We start from the raw sequence: 15,139 nt of genomic DNA on the forward strand, positions 1-15,139 counted from the left end.
AAGAGTGTCTATATTAATATACTCGTTATATCTCCATCGCTGATAAAAATAGAAGAAAGATCATTGTGCGAGAGTATACTTATTTAGGTAACGATTGGAGTGGTACTGACACTTTATCACCTTTCCAGAATGCTAACCTACAACAATTAACCTATTACTTTTTTTTATTTTTTTAATAAACATTTCAATTTGAAACTTTTTCATCTCTCGCGCGCTATTGTCGTTAGCATACTTTCTTCAAATAGTATTTATACCTTACGTTATTTAATACTTAATGTATTAAAATGTCCGAGATATCATTTCTGACACCGCATATTGTATGTTGATGCTAGGCTTCATATAATTTTTTAGCAAATATGGTGCTGTCGTGTCGATTTTATAAAGAAAAATATCCAGAAGTGGAAGATGTGGTAATGGTAAATGTGCGCAGTATAGCTGAGATGGGTGCATATGTACACTTATTGGAATACAACAACATTGAGGGCATGATCCTGCTCTCTGAACTGTCCAGAAGACGTATTAGGTCTATTAATAAACTCATTCGAGTAGGCAAAACTGAACCAGTTGTCGTTATTCGAGTAGATAAAGAAAAAGGTAATTACAATTTATCAAATTCTATCGATTTATCTTCTATCGATTCAATGTTTACGATATATATAATTTTTGGAAAAGGTTATATTGATCTGAGCAGTGTACAGAGAGATATGCTAAAGCTAAAGCTGTTAATTCAATTTTAAGACATGTAGCAGAATTGTTGCATTATGATAATGATGATCAATTAGAAGAATTATATCAGAAGACAGCCTGGCATTTTGAAGAAAAATATAAGAAACAGAAAGCATCTGCTTATGATTTCTTCAAGCAATCAGTATTGTAAAAAGAGATCAACTGCATATGATAAAGTAGTTGTGTAATGTCCGAATATATAAATACATTTATGAATATTAACAATTTTCAGGGATCCTTCCATTTTAGCGGAATGTGGCCTCGATGAACACACGAAAGAAGTATTGTTAAATAATATCAAACGGAAACTCACCTCGCAAGCTGTCAAAATTAGGGCGGATGTGGAAGTAGCATGTTACGGCTACGAAGGTATTGATGCCGTAAAGACTGCATTGAAGGCTGGCTTAGCTCTCTCCACTGACGAATTACCTATAAAAATCAATTTAATTGCTCCTCCCCTGTATGGTACGTACTATATTATGTTCTTTATAAAAAAAATCATGAATATTTGTATGTGTGCATTAAATTATAATATTGTATTTTATTGAATGCTAACTTTCAGTTATGACGACATCTACACCAGAAAAACAGGATGGATTAAAGGCATTAGGAGACGCAATCGAAGTTATTGAGAGTAAAATAACGTCGCTCGGGGGTGTATTTAATGTCCAAATGGCAGTAAGTTTCCCGAATTAATACGTTTATTTAATCCTAACGTTTTTATATGCCGCAAGTTAAAATCTTTTTTCTTTCAGCCAAAGGTTGTTACCGCGACGGACGAGGCCGAATTAGCGCGACAGATGGAACGAGCAGAACTTGAAAATGCAGAAGTCGCTGGCGACGATGACGAGGAGGAAGTGGAGGGAATGGAGGGCGATTTCAGCGGCGGCGAAGGAGCCGAACAGAACAGCAAAATTGAATATAACAATAAAGGCGCAGAGCATAATGATAAAGAGGAAGACATTTCCGAGGATGAAAATTGAATATATATACATATATATTCGAATAATAAAGTACACATTTGATAAACTGGACAGATATTCGCATGTGTTTTTTTTTTTTTTTTTTTTTTATTACAGCTAGTCTCTAATAAAGTGTTCTACTGCTTGGTTAAACGTATTAGCGTGGTTCTTCAATAAATATGGAAATAAAAAATGTAAAGATTAATCCACTGTAATTTATGCAAAAATGAAGTTTTCTACTGACTTGATATATAATAAATGATCTGAAGACATCTGTTTTTAATTCTGATAAACTTCTCAATAATATCCACTAAAAAGTAACATTTATGTTTTGCAAATCATGAAGAGAAAACTGCAGTTAATATGAAAACAATTGCATTAAGCTTCTTTGCATTTAGTCAAGACACGTAAAAAAAATATATTCATAAGTCTAATTTTTTAATATTTTTATTAAAACTTTGTATTCAGTTTTAATTACAGTTTATTCATTAGCAATCGTCACTTCCACTTCTACACCAGGCTCGATTGAAATGCTTGTGATTTGTTTCACAATCTCTGATGGCGAATACAAATCAATAACTCTCTTATGAATTCGCATCTGGAACCGATCCCATGTCTTTGAACCTTCACCACAAGGTGTTTTACGAGTCGTTATTCTCAAAATCTTTGTAGGCATGCGAACAGGCCCCTTGACCTTCAACTTCTGCTTCTTGGCCCCATTGATTAATTCCGCACATACTTCAAACAAAGAATACTCGGTTATTTACTGCATTATAACTAAATATTTGTATTCAAAATTATACAGATTTAATTTTTTCATTTTGTTTCCAAAGTTTTAATGTCAGTTAACAAAATAAATAATTGCATTTATCAAAATTATATTTACCTTTTTCGAGAGAACGAACATTGCGCGATGTGAGGGTAATTCTAATTCGATGAATGGGAGTGACTTCCTGCCCTGGTTTTTCAGGATTATCTACCTTGGTTGTAGCCTAGGAAATAGAAACGAAAAACACCAATCAATACACTTTATTAGAAAATATGTACAATGTATCAATAACAATCTCGCATTTATTTTGTTGAAAAAACACATGCGATATTGTTGTAAGCAATTATTTGAACTTTGTGAGCCGTCTTAGCTTCGGTGAGATATACCTAACCTAAAGTTCAAGTATTCAATGTGATTTCTAAAAGTTAAATATACTATCACTATGGCAGATTTCATTTTTTAAATATTAATCAGTGTCACATTAATCGCTTACCATGATTGAAATTTAATACTGGTCGAGATAACCAATTTGTACTTATTTGTACTGAGTAAAACTGATCAGCGCTGAACCAGTACGTTTATCACGTTTCACGTGTCAAACACAAGAGAAATGCGACTTCCGGTTGGTTCCACTTTTAGCTTTTAGCAAGTCTTCGGGGCCTTTAAGTGCACTTTGATGTGCACCGGATTTACAAATCCTTCAAATCGTTCGATTGACCAATCGGAGAAAGAAATCTTTGCTTCCTTCATTCTGATTGGTCAATCAAATTACTTGATTCGTAACACCAATCAATTTAAATTTTAATTTCATGACATAAAAGTTCTCTGGTTTTATAGCTTTTTCATAATCATCATATTATCTGCTCAATGATTAATCAAATACATACAAGCAAAATATATTAAATTCAAAATATATTATAATTTTTTATTTTATCAGATTTATAATTTGTAAATATGTAATTGACAGATATTATCATGCATTTTACCAGATTTTACTAATTGATAGTAAAAACTATGTGATGCCCATCTTGGCGCAATCGACTACTTTATGGACGTTGACTATCGGATGAACGATATTACGAAATTCAGTTTGTAGAAAGAGTATCAAAAAGTCTATAAATTACTATAAATTTATCACTTATGACATAACCTTAATTCATTACATATGATATACAAATATATAGTTTAAAATGACAAATTATTTAAAAAGAAACTGATAATTTGAATGAATAATAGTTGATACAATATTGATATAACAAACAATGTTGGTGATTAACGAGATTTATGTTGCGAGGTGACAATTATTATACACGTGTCGTGTTAATAATTTTTACAACTGTAATTGTTTTATTATTTAATACGTTGAAAAATATTTGTACAAAAACGCATATTATTTATATGCACAAGAAAAGTGCTATTTATAATAGTGTGTATTTTCGACAATAACACCTGATAAAATGAGTCTCAGAATGATTCACAGGCTTGCATTATCAAGCTGTAAAAATAAAATTAATATTGATGCATACTGGGGGATTGTACCAAGCTTGAGAACTTTGCAGAAAGGGTCAACGTTGGTGCAAACACAGTTTCTTACACATGACGTGTGTATAATTCACAAGAGACTTTTTCATAATTCTACAATTCTGCAGCTACAGAAAAATAAATTAAAAGAAAATGAAACTGGTGGTGTAGAAAATATATCTACATTTCAAATAAAAAAGAGACCGACTAGAAGAAATAACGCTATAATAAGCGATGATAAGACTCCAAAACCTGATGTGAGTTTATTTCAGTGTAAGAATATAGAAAACTGTGGCTGCATTCCGATACTCACTGCCAGTACTGAAAATCTATAGTGTATGTGACGTAAACTATAGATTTTCAGTACTGGCAGTGAATATCGGAACACAGCCTATATTGCAATCTGTAATAAAGTATGTATATATGTATATGAAAAAGAGAAAAGTATATATATGTATAAAGAAGATTTCTCTTTTTATTAGACATGGAATGTAAAAGCTTTAGCCACAGCAGAAGAATATAATTTGGAAGCTTTAGCTTATGGCCTGCTGGATCAACAGCTATATATTCCCAGTAAGATATCTACGTCCACAAATTGTAAGTATTTTTAACAAAATTTCTCGATGTGTCGCATTTTTGCGCAACAATATTTATGCTGTGTAAAGGTGCCTTTACATGGCAGCGTCAAGCGTTAAACGTCTGCGCAGAATATTGTTGCCCAGAATTATATTTCATTTATTTTATTATATAACAGATATGTGTGTGTGTGTGTTATTATTATTAGTAATCAAAGATATATTATGAAACGTTACTACTCTGGCAATGTAAATTAATATTAAATTAAAATACAAATGTGGCAAAAGATTTTGGACGGTTGAAATATTCAAATAAATAAGACACAAAAAGGGATTCACAAATGACAAAACGACACAGTTTGAAAAACTATTGTTAAAAGTAGGAAATGATTTAAAGGAGCAGTATGTTATAAACATGCAGGAAAAAAAATGAAAATTATATCCCATAATCCTTCCCATACAGCACAGAACGTTGCAGCAACATTGCTTCTGCGCAATTCTCTGCACAGACGCTCGACGCTTAACGCTGCCATGTAAAGGCACCTTAAACGATTGCAAGATTACGCGAAATCTTGCCGGTTACTCAGCGTTTTTATGTGTCACCGTGTATACCGAGTCTTAAGAAGAGTCTTTCTGATTGGCCCATTGGTTACACTCGTCACCTGTTTACGCCCATTCATTGGCTTATATAAAGAGGAGACTATCAGTCAAAATCAGTTACTGTCAGTGATATAAATTGACGATCGAGATAATCGAGTGATAAGTGATTGTGTTTTTACGTATGGAAATTATTTATATTAATCATTCCACACATTGTTGATCTATGTCATAGTTATTCTTTAAGATCGATCGATGCATCTGATATCGTATTTATAAACAAATAATTACAGGCAAAGTTAATTACATTTCACAAAGAGTGAAATATTATAATACAAGTGATAATCAAATACAGTGAAGTGATTGTTATAATTTTTATTACATGAATCAGACACACTCTGATATTTTATAATTCGACATACAAAAATAAAATATAACATCATTAGAGCACAGGAGTGCTATTCTGTATACGCTATCGACGATAACACTCCAGGAATATACCTGGAAGTTTAAAGATTAATCAAAGCATAGTTTAGCTGTTTAGTTGGAAAAAATGCATAGAGACAAGCAATCAACAATGAAATCGCCCATTTCGCTAGATGTTTCAAAAAACGAATTGCAAGACCTGATAGAGAAAGCAAAGGATTGGGCCCTTATGAATGGGATGTGTTTGAGATCGAAAATAAATTTCAACAGAGATGTTTTGCAGTTTGCACCATTTGTGCTTTTTCCATCACCGTTCCCACGAGAAGAATTTCAAAATGCTTGTGACATTCAGATTACTTTGAACATGCTTATACACAAAGTAGCTCATGATTATGATTTTTTAAAGGAGACTTTGGAAGAAACTATAAAAGTTGATGACTTTACCAGGAACTTATTTGACATCTATGAAACTATTCATAAAGAAGGGGTTGCTCAGAAAATATCGCTTGGTATATTACGCTCAGATTTAATGTTAGATACCAGTTGTCCTAAGAAAGATAATAAGGAACTCAAGCCTCACTGCTGTTGGAAACAGATTGAGATAAATACAATTGCTTCGGGATTTGGTTGGCTAGGACCCGTATCTACTCAGTTACACAAGTTTGTCTTGCAAGAAATTGGCTATACAGCTGAATTGAGCAATCTTCCTGAAAATAATGCACTACAAATACTATGTTCAGGCATGATAGAAGCGTGGAATTTATATGACAATCCACAGTATGTTTATAAATTTCTATAAATTGATTTTTAAAATTTATTCCAATTTATCCAATCTTTCTCTCTTTTTTTGTCCATTCTTATCATATAGATTTTTTAATTTTATTTTTTAATTTTATTTGATTAAAATTTCTCAGTTTTTTCATGTGTGTTTAGAGATGTGAAAATATTTGCAGAGCTGTTATTTTATTTGTTATTGAAGACATTACATATAATATCTGCGATCAGCGTTTCCACGAATTTGAAATACGAAAACAGAATCCGAATGTGAAAGTGATTCGCAGAAATTTGACGCAATTAGCAGACACTGCAAGACTGGGCTCCAATATGGAGCTAATAGTGAATGATTATATTATATCTGTAGTCTACTACAGATGCGGCTATGAGCCCAATCAATATCACACTAAAAAAGAATGGGACGCGAGATTGCTGATTGAGAGATCATTGGCAATCAAATGTCCAAGCATTCAATACCACTTGGCTGGTACCAAGAAGGTTCAACAAACTCTTGCAAAGCCTGGCATAGTCGCACGTTTCTTAAAGGATGAAAAAACAGTGGGAAAAGTTAAAGAGATATTTACTGGTATATAACTGCTCTCTTTATTATATATTTATATTATAAATGTAAGATTCTATTCTCTTTAAATTCTAAACTGCAGAAACATGTTGCGATTGCTCTAATATTGATAATATAATAATAATAATAGAAAATATGTTTATTATCTTAACTGTATATATATTGTAAAATTAAATTATACGATTTTTTAATTTCAGGTCTGTATCCGCTGGACTTTGATGAATATGGTAATATTGCTGTAGAAATGGGAATCTCAGATCCCCAGCGTTTCGTGTTAAAACCACAGAGAGAAGGCGGTTGCAACAATTTATATGGGACGGATATCAAAGACTTTTTAGAATCTGTAAAATCTGAACAGGCTCGAGTAGCTTGGATTCTCATGGATCGAGTTAATCCGCCGGTGCATAAAAACTACGTCGTGAAACCTGGAACTAACATGGATATAGATACGAAAGAATTAGTCTCGGAATTAGGCATATTCGGTGTTATTATCGGAGACGATAAAAATATTATTGTCAATAAACAGGGTGGTCATATGCTAAGAACGAAATTAGCTATCGATAACGAAGGCGGTGTAGCGACCGGTTTAGGTGCTTGCGACAGTCCGTTTTTAATTGATTAAAATATAGTATAGCTAGCACATGCGAAAAGCGCAAATATATTGCATGTAAATTATATTATATATTATGCAGCTATGTTGTAATATCATTCCTTCTCGTTGCTTCTCGGAGTGCAATATTCTTGAAGACATTTAGGTTTAAAAATAAATAAATAAAAATATTCCTATAAGTTTTCTGTTTTTTTTTTTTTTTTTTTTTTTAAAATAAACTCCTTAATTATTGGAATCTTTTTTATTTCATCACAATCTGAATTTCAATGTCACCAGTGATCGTCAGTGATATTGCAAAGTTTTGGCAAATTCACAAAACAATATACATGTATTGTGAACTTAAATGTATTTATTTATTAGTTTTTTATTTTATCTTTAAAATGAAATTGAAATTCTTTCGAGTTTATAAAATTAATTAAAGTTCAATCTATATTGTATACTTTGTTTTTTTTTACAGCCTTGCCTGATGTTATACATGCGGTAGCAAAATATGAAGTAGCACATGAACCACGAGAGATCTTTTTCTTTCGAGAAGGTAGTATTGTTATGTGGAATATTTCCGATCTCGAATGTGGCAACTTATTGCAGTTTTTGAGAAATTACGAGCAGAATCGTTACATGAAAGAGCTGATTCATACCGAAAGCGAGTTGATGCATTATACTTATTCCGATTCCGGGTATATCTACTTTCTCTTTTCATTATTAATTCCTTTCATATATATTATACGTTCATAGCTTCATGTGTGAAATTAAGTATAAAGAGCAAATTAAAAAGCAAATATATACACGAATATATATGTCTTAAAAAATAATTACTAATTCACGAAATCTCCCCAATAGGAAAAAAAGCCACTTGAAGGACGGCGATATCTTCTTGGCGCAAGAAGCTGGAAACTTGGACAAGTTGGACAAGTATACATTCTCTAATGCCATGGCGCAATCTGTCAAATTAGGCATATGGGAGGCATCGTTGAATCGTTATGTCGATTCAATCGAATTCGTCACGGAAGATCTGAAAGCCGGAAGGAAGCTTCAGATGACGCAGCAGGAAGTATTGAGGAAACAGGGCGAACTGTTCGCTCTCAGACATCGGATTAATCTGAGTTCGGATCTGTTGGATACACCTGATTTCTACTGGGAACGAGATGATCTGGAAAGTTTATATCAACAAATCTGCGGATACTTTAGCATCGCAAAACGTACGAGAGTAAGTGTAGTTTAAAAATTAGATTATCTTTATTAATGATCATTTCTGATCTTTATTAGAAATATTTTCTATACAATATGTTTGTGTTTTTGGTAATATATATGAATCTTTTACAAACAGGTGATGAATGAGAGATTAAATCACTGTGTGGAACTAGTGAGCATTTTATCATCGCACTTGAGCGATCGTCATCACGTCCGTTTGGAGTGGATGATTATCGTTCTTATCATGGTGGAAGTCGCTTTCGAAGTTTTGCATTACATTGATCGGTATCTTGTAAAATAGCAATCTAGCAATGACAGATAGTCGACACTTACGTTTTATACAGAAGCCAAGTAATGTAGGTGTATTTAAGCATTTATTATTTCGCTAATACATATTATGGACATATCACAACTTGAAAATAGTTTACAACTCGCATTCTACAATGTCAATTGATCGTTCCTATATATTTTACGAAAACATTAAACTTTCTTCTCTAGCTTGGATAATTTATATGATATTTTTATAACATTTTAATCGTAATATATGTAAGAAATTTCTTTAATTACTTATTTACATAGCATTAATTTATGTAGCAATATAGTCATCCGAAAGCACAAGATCGGCTATCTTTGGTGGAATCACGAATTTGTCGGGATTTTGTTCGAGTAGGCAAGCTAGCAAACGTGGAAAGGAGAGAACGGTACCGGATATCACAGCGGGAAAATCCCTACCACATGACGTTTGATAGGCGATCAGTAACCTCTTGCTGACATAATTACCGTACGCAGACACGTGACCAATTTCTATATACTGATTTGCGAACGGTGACCACATCTCGAAGGACACGCGCAAGCCCTCGCAAGGCTGTAGCTCGGATGCGGATCGCATAACGACGCGATAATGATCGCACAGATCATCGTATAATCTGCATACGTTTTCCAAGAGTTCATTGAATCGAGTTTCGTACTCTTCGCTTTTTGCGTCCTTCACCATGACAAAAGCGTGCGCCACGGATGCCTGACATGCCGTGAATAAGCCGCACGCGTGCGTATCACGCGGCAATGGCATGTATTGTCTGCCAGTTGCAAAGTATTTGAGTGGGAAATGATTGGGATTTATCAACTGCTTCGTATGCAATATCAGAAAAGAAACCAAACTCGCGCCGCCAACCAAGTGCATGCGGTTCGGTGAGCCCCTCTCGATCTCATTATGATTCTCTATTATAAAGGTGGCCGTAGGGTCTTCGTGATTCAAGCCAGAAGCTTCCACTACGAGGCTACGACTGAAATCGGTGCCAACTATTTTAATCATATCGTTCTCGTTGAAAATTCGACCTGCGTGCGCCAGCACAGCGAGCTCGAACAAGGCCGCGTCGTTGCATAAATAATAATACATAGGATTCTTGTATTCCAACAGGTCTAGGCTTGTCCCGATGTCAATGTGACTCCTCCTGTTTTCTTCGAATTTGGGCGTGCTCCCGACGGTCTTCAGCACTACCGACTCATTGACGGGTGTTCTCGGATCCAACTCGTTTGGTAATTTCAAGATTCTCTCTATCACATCTTCGTCCAAATCCCATATTGCTTCTCTTATCGTCTTCAAATCTTGCCGTATAATATTGAGCTGTGTACGCAATTTGTGTACTTCTTGCTCCTGCTCAGCAGTATGATCGGCACTTTTCCGTAGACGTCTTATGCGACCCGCGAGTTCCGAGTTGTTGTCTTCTAAAGCGCATCTATCTGCGACCATCTTTAGATAGAAATTCCACGCATTCTTTAACTGAGCGACGTCAACATTCATCCCGCGCAACACCAACTCCTTCTGCAGTTTGTCCACATTGGCGAATCTCTCGTCGCAATCCAGGTACGGTGATAAAAATGCAAATGCTTTGTAAGCTTTATTGCCAGAAATATATAATGCCGAACTGTAATTTCTCTTTAAATTTATCGGAAAGAATATCTTTCGACGAACATCGCGCATTGAAATTCTACATGTTCGTTGTAAAACGCGCATGGATCTATACAGATTATTAATCATTGTGTTTTGATCTTTTTAAATCCTTTTCCACATCATAATGAAGATACAGCAATTAAACGATAAATCAATTTTATTCATCTATTTTCATAGCTTTAGCTTTTGGCGCAGCATCTGCATCTTTTTCATTAAAAGTTCCTCGCGTTACAGTTTCGATTTTCCGTTTTTGCGGTGTGATATAATTTCCCTTGCTCGCTGCTCTTTCCGATTCTTTGATACTATATGGTTCTAACTCGAGTGCCTTCAATCGTCGTTTATGTACCTTGGTAGTAAAATGAGTACGCAGAGCAGTTTCGTTTATAAAATACCTCCTGGAAACAAATAATAAGATTTTTCTTAATTTTAACAGTTTTTACAAGATATTGTTCAATATATTTCATTAAAATATTGCATTACAGTTAGTAATAGATGCACAATTGTGCTTTTACAATATCATGTTATTTCAATATGCAATATATTATACACAGTACAGTATTAATTTATTACATTGAAATTTAATATATATCATACGAAGCAGTTTAAATGCAATATGCAATATTTTGCGTAAAAGAAACTCCGTTATATTTCGCAATATTATTTTTTAGAGATTATTTAAAAAAAAACATGTAATTTTGCACAAAGTTTATAATTAAGATTTTGTAGATGACAATTCAATGGATGGCACAATTATTACCGTTTCGATGAAAGGTTAGATTAGGTTATGTCATATATCACAATATCAAACTTACGCGCAATGGATACAATAATGTTGGGCCGCTCCGGGTTTATCAAAGTCTACTTCCTGATTTAACAGCTTCTTCGCGTTCCCCTTCAAATCCTCATCGATCTAAATTCAGAGATATACGTTCGATAATCGTGAATAAAAAATGCATACTACGCCACACACATCCACGTGGTTGAGGAGGTTAGACAAAATCTACCTACCTCGTCCAGATCCTTGGTTCTTCGTTTCGTTTTCCGACCCATGGTGTAATGTAAGTAACAAGGTGTACTATCTTCTCGGACGAATTTTCGTCACATTCTGCGCAGCACCAAGTTTCTGCCATCTTGCAAAATCACCAAAGCAACCTATAAGCAACGCGACGATAAATGGCCGCGTTCAGCAGAGAAAACCGCTTAGTAGCAATCGAATGTGATTGGTTCTTACTTTTAGAACCAACGAATCAACCTTTTGCTCCAACCTTTTTTCAAATGCGCGTCACCTCTGTGATACGTTTTACGTTTATACGGCATAAAAATTAAAAATTTAAAAATTTGCTTTTCGCATATAAATATCTGTCGAAAGTACACTTCCGTTGCGGCCTTGGTCGAATACGGACGTGTTTTGACGCGTTGCACGTGTGTCCTTTGTTTGGACTTTATTTTTTGGACTTTCTCCTCTTCTAAGAGGATTTTTGTTTTTATTTTTGTTAACGCCTTTGTATTACCTCTTAACGCCACTTCCGTATACATTATACGCTAGATTCTGGCCGTATTGACCCTCGACCGAGGGCAGGTGCCAATTAAAGAAAGAAGAAGAAGACGAATCTGTCGAAAGTGAATCTGTCGGATTCGCGTTAACTTTGATCGTACACGTGAGAGAAATTTCTAAATACGTATCGCTAAAGACGGTCAACTTCCGTAATAAAGTTCCTTTACGAAAGCGATAACGTCGATCTGAATATCCTTAGTAAAAGTACACTAACAAAACTACAGCGTTTTTACGGTGAAATAAGAAAAGGGGCAAGAGCGATGCGAGTATTTTTAATTTATTATGGGACGAAACCATTCAAATCGGGCCGTTTTTCGCGCCTTCGTTCCCGGCTAGTTGCAACCGACCGACAAGAGATGGCGGTGTCGCGCCGCGGGACAAGTCGCGCCCCTGATGTTCGCCACGAGCATTAATTCAAACCGTGCGCCAGTGCCGTTCGGTTCGACACGCTCGCTCGAGTGAGCGCGAGAGGGGGGGGGAACACCCATCCATTTTGAAAGTAAAAATACTGTGCGATCGAGGATTTTCGTTGGGACGGTACGCGTGGAAGGTAAAAAAGCCGTGGGACACGCCGCGTACGGGTCGGGGCCTATACGCAGCCGAGTGGCCGCGCGTAAAATGACGTAGAGCGTCGCGTCGGACGTCAGCGCGCGCGCTGCCGACGTGTGTGGTGAGCGGAAACGGTGCGCGGTGTGTGTATACCGTCGCGGGCGCAGCGTCGTAGCGATCGGCGGTAGCGTACGGGAAATTGGCCGCGGTGGCTTCGCCAATGGATGCCAGGCAGCACGGGACGCCATTTTGATATACGGGCGCACGTCAAGCGCTTCGCATCTCGCAAGTGAAACGCGCTCCCGCGAGTCGCTCTCCGCCGGCCTGCGTAGAACACGCGCGGGGCCGAATTCGGGCGTTACGCGAGAGCTGGAGCCGGGGCATCGCGAGCCCACCGATGCGTCGTGCGTGGCGCAACGGATCCCGTGAGTTTCGTTGACAAGTGACAGGTGAATCGATCGGGGGCCTACGAGAGAAAGAGAGAGAGAGAAGGAGCGAGCGCGAGAGAGGAAGGCTCTTCGCTTGTTCGTCGCGTTTGTTGCGTGCCGAAAGCAGAGCGGAGCAGTACTGTGTCGTGCTGTGCCGTGGCGTACTGTGCCGTACTGTGCCGTACTGTACCCGTGTCTCGTTGTAACGCGCCCCCCGCGTAAGCGTTAATACGATCCTTCTCGGTTGACCGTCTCGGCAACGCGTTTGGATTTTTCCTGCACACGGCGCGCGAGGAGATCTCGCTTGGACGCCCGTGAGAGCGTTATACGCCGTTACGCGTTACGCGACGAACAGGCGATCTGGGGGCGGCGGTACGGCAGGAAAAAGCCGCCGCCGCCGTCGTCGTCTCGTTTCGCGCGCGCGAGCGAGAGAGCGAGTGAGCGCGCGGCCGACAGATAGAGAGTGCGAAAAGAACAGAGGCAGAGGAGAAAGAGGAGCGTACGGAAGAAAGAAGGTGGGAGGGAGAAAGAGCGAGACGGAATAACGAAGAGGCCACCGGCCGACTTTGGTGCGGGACAAGACGACCCGATGTCGGGAGCGGGTCGCGACCCCGTGTCCACCCGCGGTCGTCCTCGTCCTCGAGTACAAGCAACGACGACGACGAAGACGACAGCAGCAGCAGCAGCAGGACGCTCCTCGCGTAAATGTGCCTCCGTGCGCGCCCATGTGCTGCACCTCCTTCTACTTCTCTGCCCGCTGTCCCTGCGTGCCCTGTAAAACGTACTGTGTCGTACTGTACCCGTGTCTCGTTGTAACGCGCCCCCCGCGTTAGCGTTAATACGATCCTTCTCGGTTGACCGTCTCGGCAACGCGTTTGGATTTTTCCTGCACACGGCGCGCGAGGAGATCTCGCTTGGACGCCCGTGAGAGCGTTATACGCCGTTACGCGTTACGCGACGAACAGGCGATCTGGGGGCGGCGGTACGGCAGGAAAAAGCCGCCGCCGCCGTCGTCGTCTCGTTTCGCGCGCGCGAGCGAGAGAGCGAGTGAGCGCGCGGCCGACAGATAGAGAGTGCGAAAAGAACAGAGGCAGAGGAGAAAGAGGAGCGTACGGAAGAAAGAAGGTGGGAGGGAGAAAGAGCGAGACGGAATAACGAAGAGGCCACCGGCCGACTTTGGTGCGGGACAAGACGACCCGATGTCGGGAGCGGGTCGCGACCCCGTGTCCACCCGCGGTCGTCCTCGTCCTCGAGTACAAGCAACGACGACGACGAAGACGACAGCAGCAGCAGCAGCAGGACGCTCCTCGCGTAAATGTGCCCCCGTGCGCGCCCATGTGCTGCACCTCCTTCTACTTCTCTGCCCGCTGTCCCTGCGTGCCCTGTAAACCCAGAGCACACCAACCCCGATTAAGCACGCCCGCGCGCACTTGTACCCGCGAACATGGCCAAGATCCTCAACAAGGACCCCGTCACGTACGAGAAGGAGAGGGAGAACTTCCTAAAGGACCTCCGACACTTCCACGAGACTCGAGGGTAAGCTTTAAATACGCGCTCGCTCCGTTATTGCGCGCGATCTTACTCTCTTTCGAGAATGCGCGCGTGTGTCTGTCCGCGATGAAAGATTCGCATCTCTCCCGCGTAAGCTTATCTCGAACTTAGATCTCGCTACCTTCCCTATCCCTCTCCCCCCCCCTTCCCTTCCCTTCCCTTCCCTCTTGCGATCGCACTCGCTCTCGACCGATCGTACGGTCAGAAGCCGCGGCGACACGCGAGTGAATTGAGTCGCGGGAGCGCGCGTTGAGGTTAGGTCGAACCGATTTCTAGACTCGTCGACTTTTCAAGACAATGGTTCTCGTCTTTCGTTTACTAAACGTTCGCGTTTTCTCCGCATGACGATTTTACGCCTGCTACTCCGGGAAAGA

General features: G+C 38.9%; 7 protein-coding genes across 9 annotated transcripts in view; 4 read left to right on the forward strand and 3 right to left on the reverse strand.

The window, feature by feature from the left end:
* Positions 1–1,959, forward strand: LOC115236242 (eukaryotic translation initiation factor 2 subunit 1). The gene is given in 6 exon segments (XM_029808562.1): positions 1–87; positions 333–630; positions 633–873; positions 959–1,191; positions 1,289–1,404; positions 1,482–1,959. Coding segments are annotated over 5 exon segments (1,092 nt in total). The 5' UTR covers positions 1–87; positions 333–356; the 3' UTR covers positions 1,710–1,959.
* Positions 1,960–2,119: 160 nt separating this feature from the next.
* Positions 2,120–3,101, reverse strand: LOC115236246 (40S ribosomal protein S20). The gene is made up of 3 exons (XM_029808567.1): positions 2,951–3,101; positions 2,575–2,680; positions 2,120–2,426 (listed from the first exon to the last, which is right to left on the reverse strand). The coding sequence occupies exons 1-3, from the start codon at positions 2,951–2,953 to the stop codon at positions 2,170–2,172; spliced, it is 366 nt and encodes a 121-aa protein (XP_029664427.1). The 5' UTR covers positions 2,954–3,101; the 3' UTR covers positions 2,120–2,169.
* Positions 3,102–3,438: 337 nt separating this feature from the next.
* LOC115236244 lies at positions 3,439–5,578 on the forward strand. The gene is made up of 3 exons (XM_029808565.1): positions 3,439–4,235; positions 4,461–4,575; positions 5,444–5,578. The coding sequence occupies exons 1-3, from the start codon at positions 3,915–3,917 to the stop codon at positions 5,506–5,508; spliced, it is 501 nt and encodes a 166-aa protein (XP_029664425.1). The 5' UTR covers positions 3,439–3,914; the 3' UTR covers positions 5,509–5,578.
* An 86-nt stretch (positions 5,579–5,664) lies between these two features.
* Positions 5,665–9,236, forward strand: LOC115236237 (glutathione synthetase-like). Of its 3 annotated transcripts, none has more exons than XM_029808554.1 (6): positions 5,665–6,353; positions 6,530–6,936; positions 7,128–7,520; positions 7,998–8,217; positions 8,381–8,747; positions 8,868–9,236. In XM_029808554.1, the coding sequence occupies exons 1-6, from the start codon at positions 5,704–5,706 to the stop codon at positions 9,030–9,032; spliced, it is 2,202 nt and encodes a 733-aa protein (XP_029664414.1). In that variant the 5' UTR covers positions 5,665–5,703; the 3' UTR covers positions 9,033–9,236. The 3 variants fall into 3 exon arrangements, with proteins under 3 accessions (XP_029664414.1, XP_029664415.1, XP_029664416.1); XM_029808555.1 differs by having other exon boundaries at positions 7,128–7,157; XM_029808556.1 differs by lacking the exon at positions 7,128–7,520.
* On the reverse strand, positions 8,779–11,853 carry LOC115236241 (serine--tRNA synthetase-like protein Slimp). The gene is made up of 3 exons (XM_029808561.1): positions 11,691–11,853; positions 11,495–11,592; positions 8,779–11,077 (listed from the first exon to the last, which is right to left on the reverse strand). Exon 3 carries the CDS (start codon positions 10,767–10,769, stop codon positions 9,318–9,320), a length of 1,452 nt encoding a protein of 483 aa, XP_029664421.1. The 5' UTR covers positions 10,770–11,077; positions 11,495–11,592; positions 11,691–11,853; the 3' UTR covers positions 8,779–9,317.
* On the reverse strand, positions 10,840–11,732 carry LOC115236341 (zinc finger protein 593 homolog). Its single transcript, XM_029808727.1, has 3 exons — positions 11,691–11,732; positions 11,495–11,592; positions 10,840–11,077 (listed from the first exon to the last, which is right to left on the reverse strand). Exons 1-3 carry the CDS (start codon positions 11,730–11,732, stop codon positions 10,840–10,842), a joined length of 378 nt encoding a protein of 125 aa, XP_029664587.1.
* Positions 11,854–13,999: 2,146 nt separating the features above from the next.
* Positions 14,000–15,139, forward strand: part of LOC115236248 (AT-rich interactive domain-containing protein 2) — a 43,003-nt gene continuing 41,863 nt past the window's right edge. The window contains exon 1 of the mRNA XM_029808568.1: positions 14,000–14,750. Within this exon, the coding sequence (XP_029664428.1) occupies positions 14,659–14,750 (92 nt within the window). The 5' untranslated portion in view covers positions 14,000–14,658. The remainder of the gene's footprint in view (positions 14,751–15,139) is intronic.

This window comes from Formica exsecta, unplaced genomic scaffold (assembly GCF_003651465.1).
Source record: "Formica exsecta isolate Colony F162 unplaced genomic scaffold, ASM365146v1 scaffold247, whole genome shotgun sequence".
Classification (NCBI taxonomy): domain Eukaryota; kingdom Metazoa; phylum Arthropoda; class Insecta; order Hymenoptera; family Formicidae; genus Formica; species Formica exsecta.

Coding starts and splice junctions, on each gene's coding strand:
- LOC115236244 (XM_029808565.1), top strand. CDS start 3,915: ATGAGTCTCAGAATGATTCACAGGCTTGCATTATCAAGCTGTAAAAAT. Junction 4,236..4,460: donor ATAAGACTCCAAAACCTGAT/GTGAGTTTATTT, acceptor TCTTTTTATTAG/ACATGGAATGTAAAAGCTTT. Junction 4,576..5,443: donor GATATCTACGTCCACAAATT/GTAAGTATTTTT, acceptor AAATAATTACAG/GCAAAGTTAATTACATTTCA.
- LOC115236341 (XM_029808727.1), bottom strand. CDS start 11,732: ATGGGTCGGAAAACGAAACGAAGAACCAAGGATCTGGACGAG. Junction 11,593..11,690: donor GAACCAAGGATCTGGACGAG/GTAGGTAGATTT, acceptor CTCTGAATTTAG/ATCGATGAGGATTTGAAGGG. Junction 11,078..11,494: donor CATTATTGTATCCATTGCGC/GTAAGTTTGATA, acceptor ATTTGTTTCCAG/GAGGTATTTTATAAACGAAA.
- LOC115236241 (XM_029808561.1), bottom strand. CDS start 10,769: ATGATTAATAATCTGTATAGATCCATGCGCGTTTTACAACGAACATGT.
- LOC115236246 (XM_029808567.1), bottom strand. Junction 2,427..2,574: donor TGTTCGTTCTCTCGAAAAAG/GTAAATATAATT, acceptor CTTTGTTTGAAG/TATGTGCGGAATTAATCAAT.
- LOC115236237 (XM_029808554.1), top strand. CDS start 5,704: ATGCATAGAGACAAGCAATCAACAATGAAATCGCCCATTTCGCTAGAT. Junction 6,937..7,127: donor AGTTAAAGAGATATTTACTG/GTATATAACTGC, acceptor TTTTAATTTCAG/GTCTGTATCCGCTGGACTTT. Junction 8,748..8,867: donor GCATCGCAAAACGTACGAGA/GTAAGTGTAGTT, acceptor TTTTACAAACAG/GTGATGAATGAGAGATTAAA.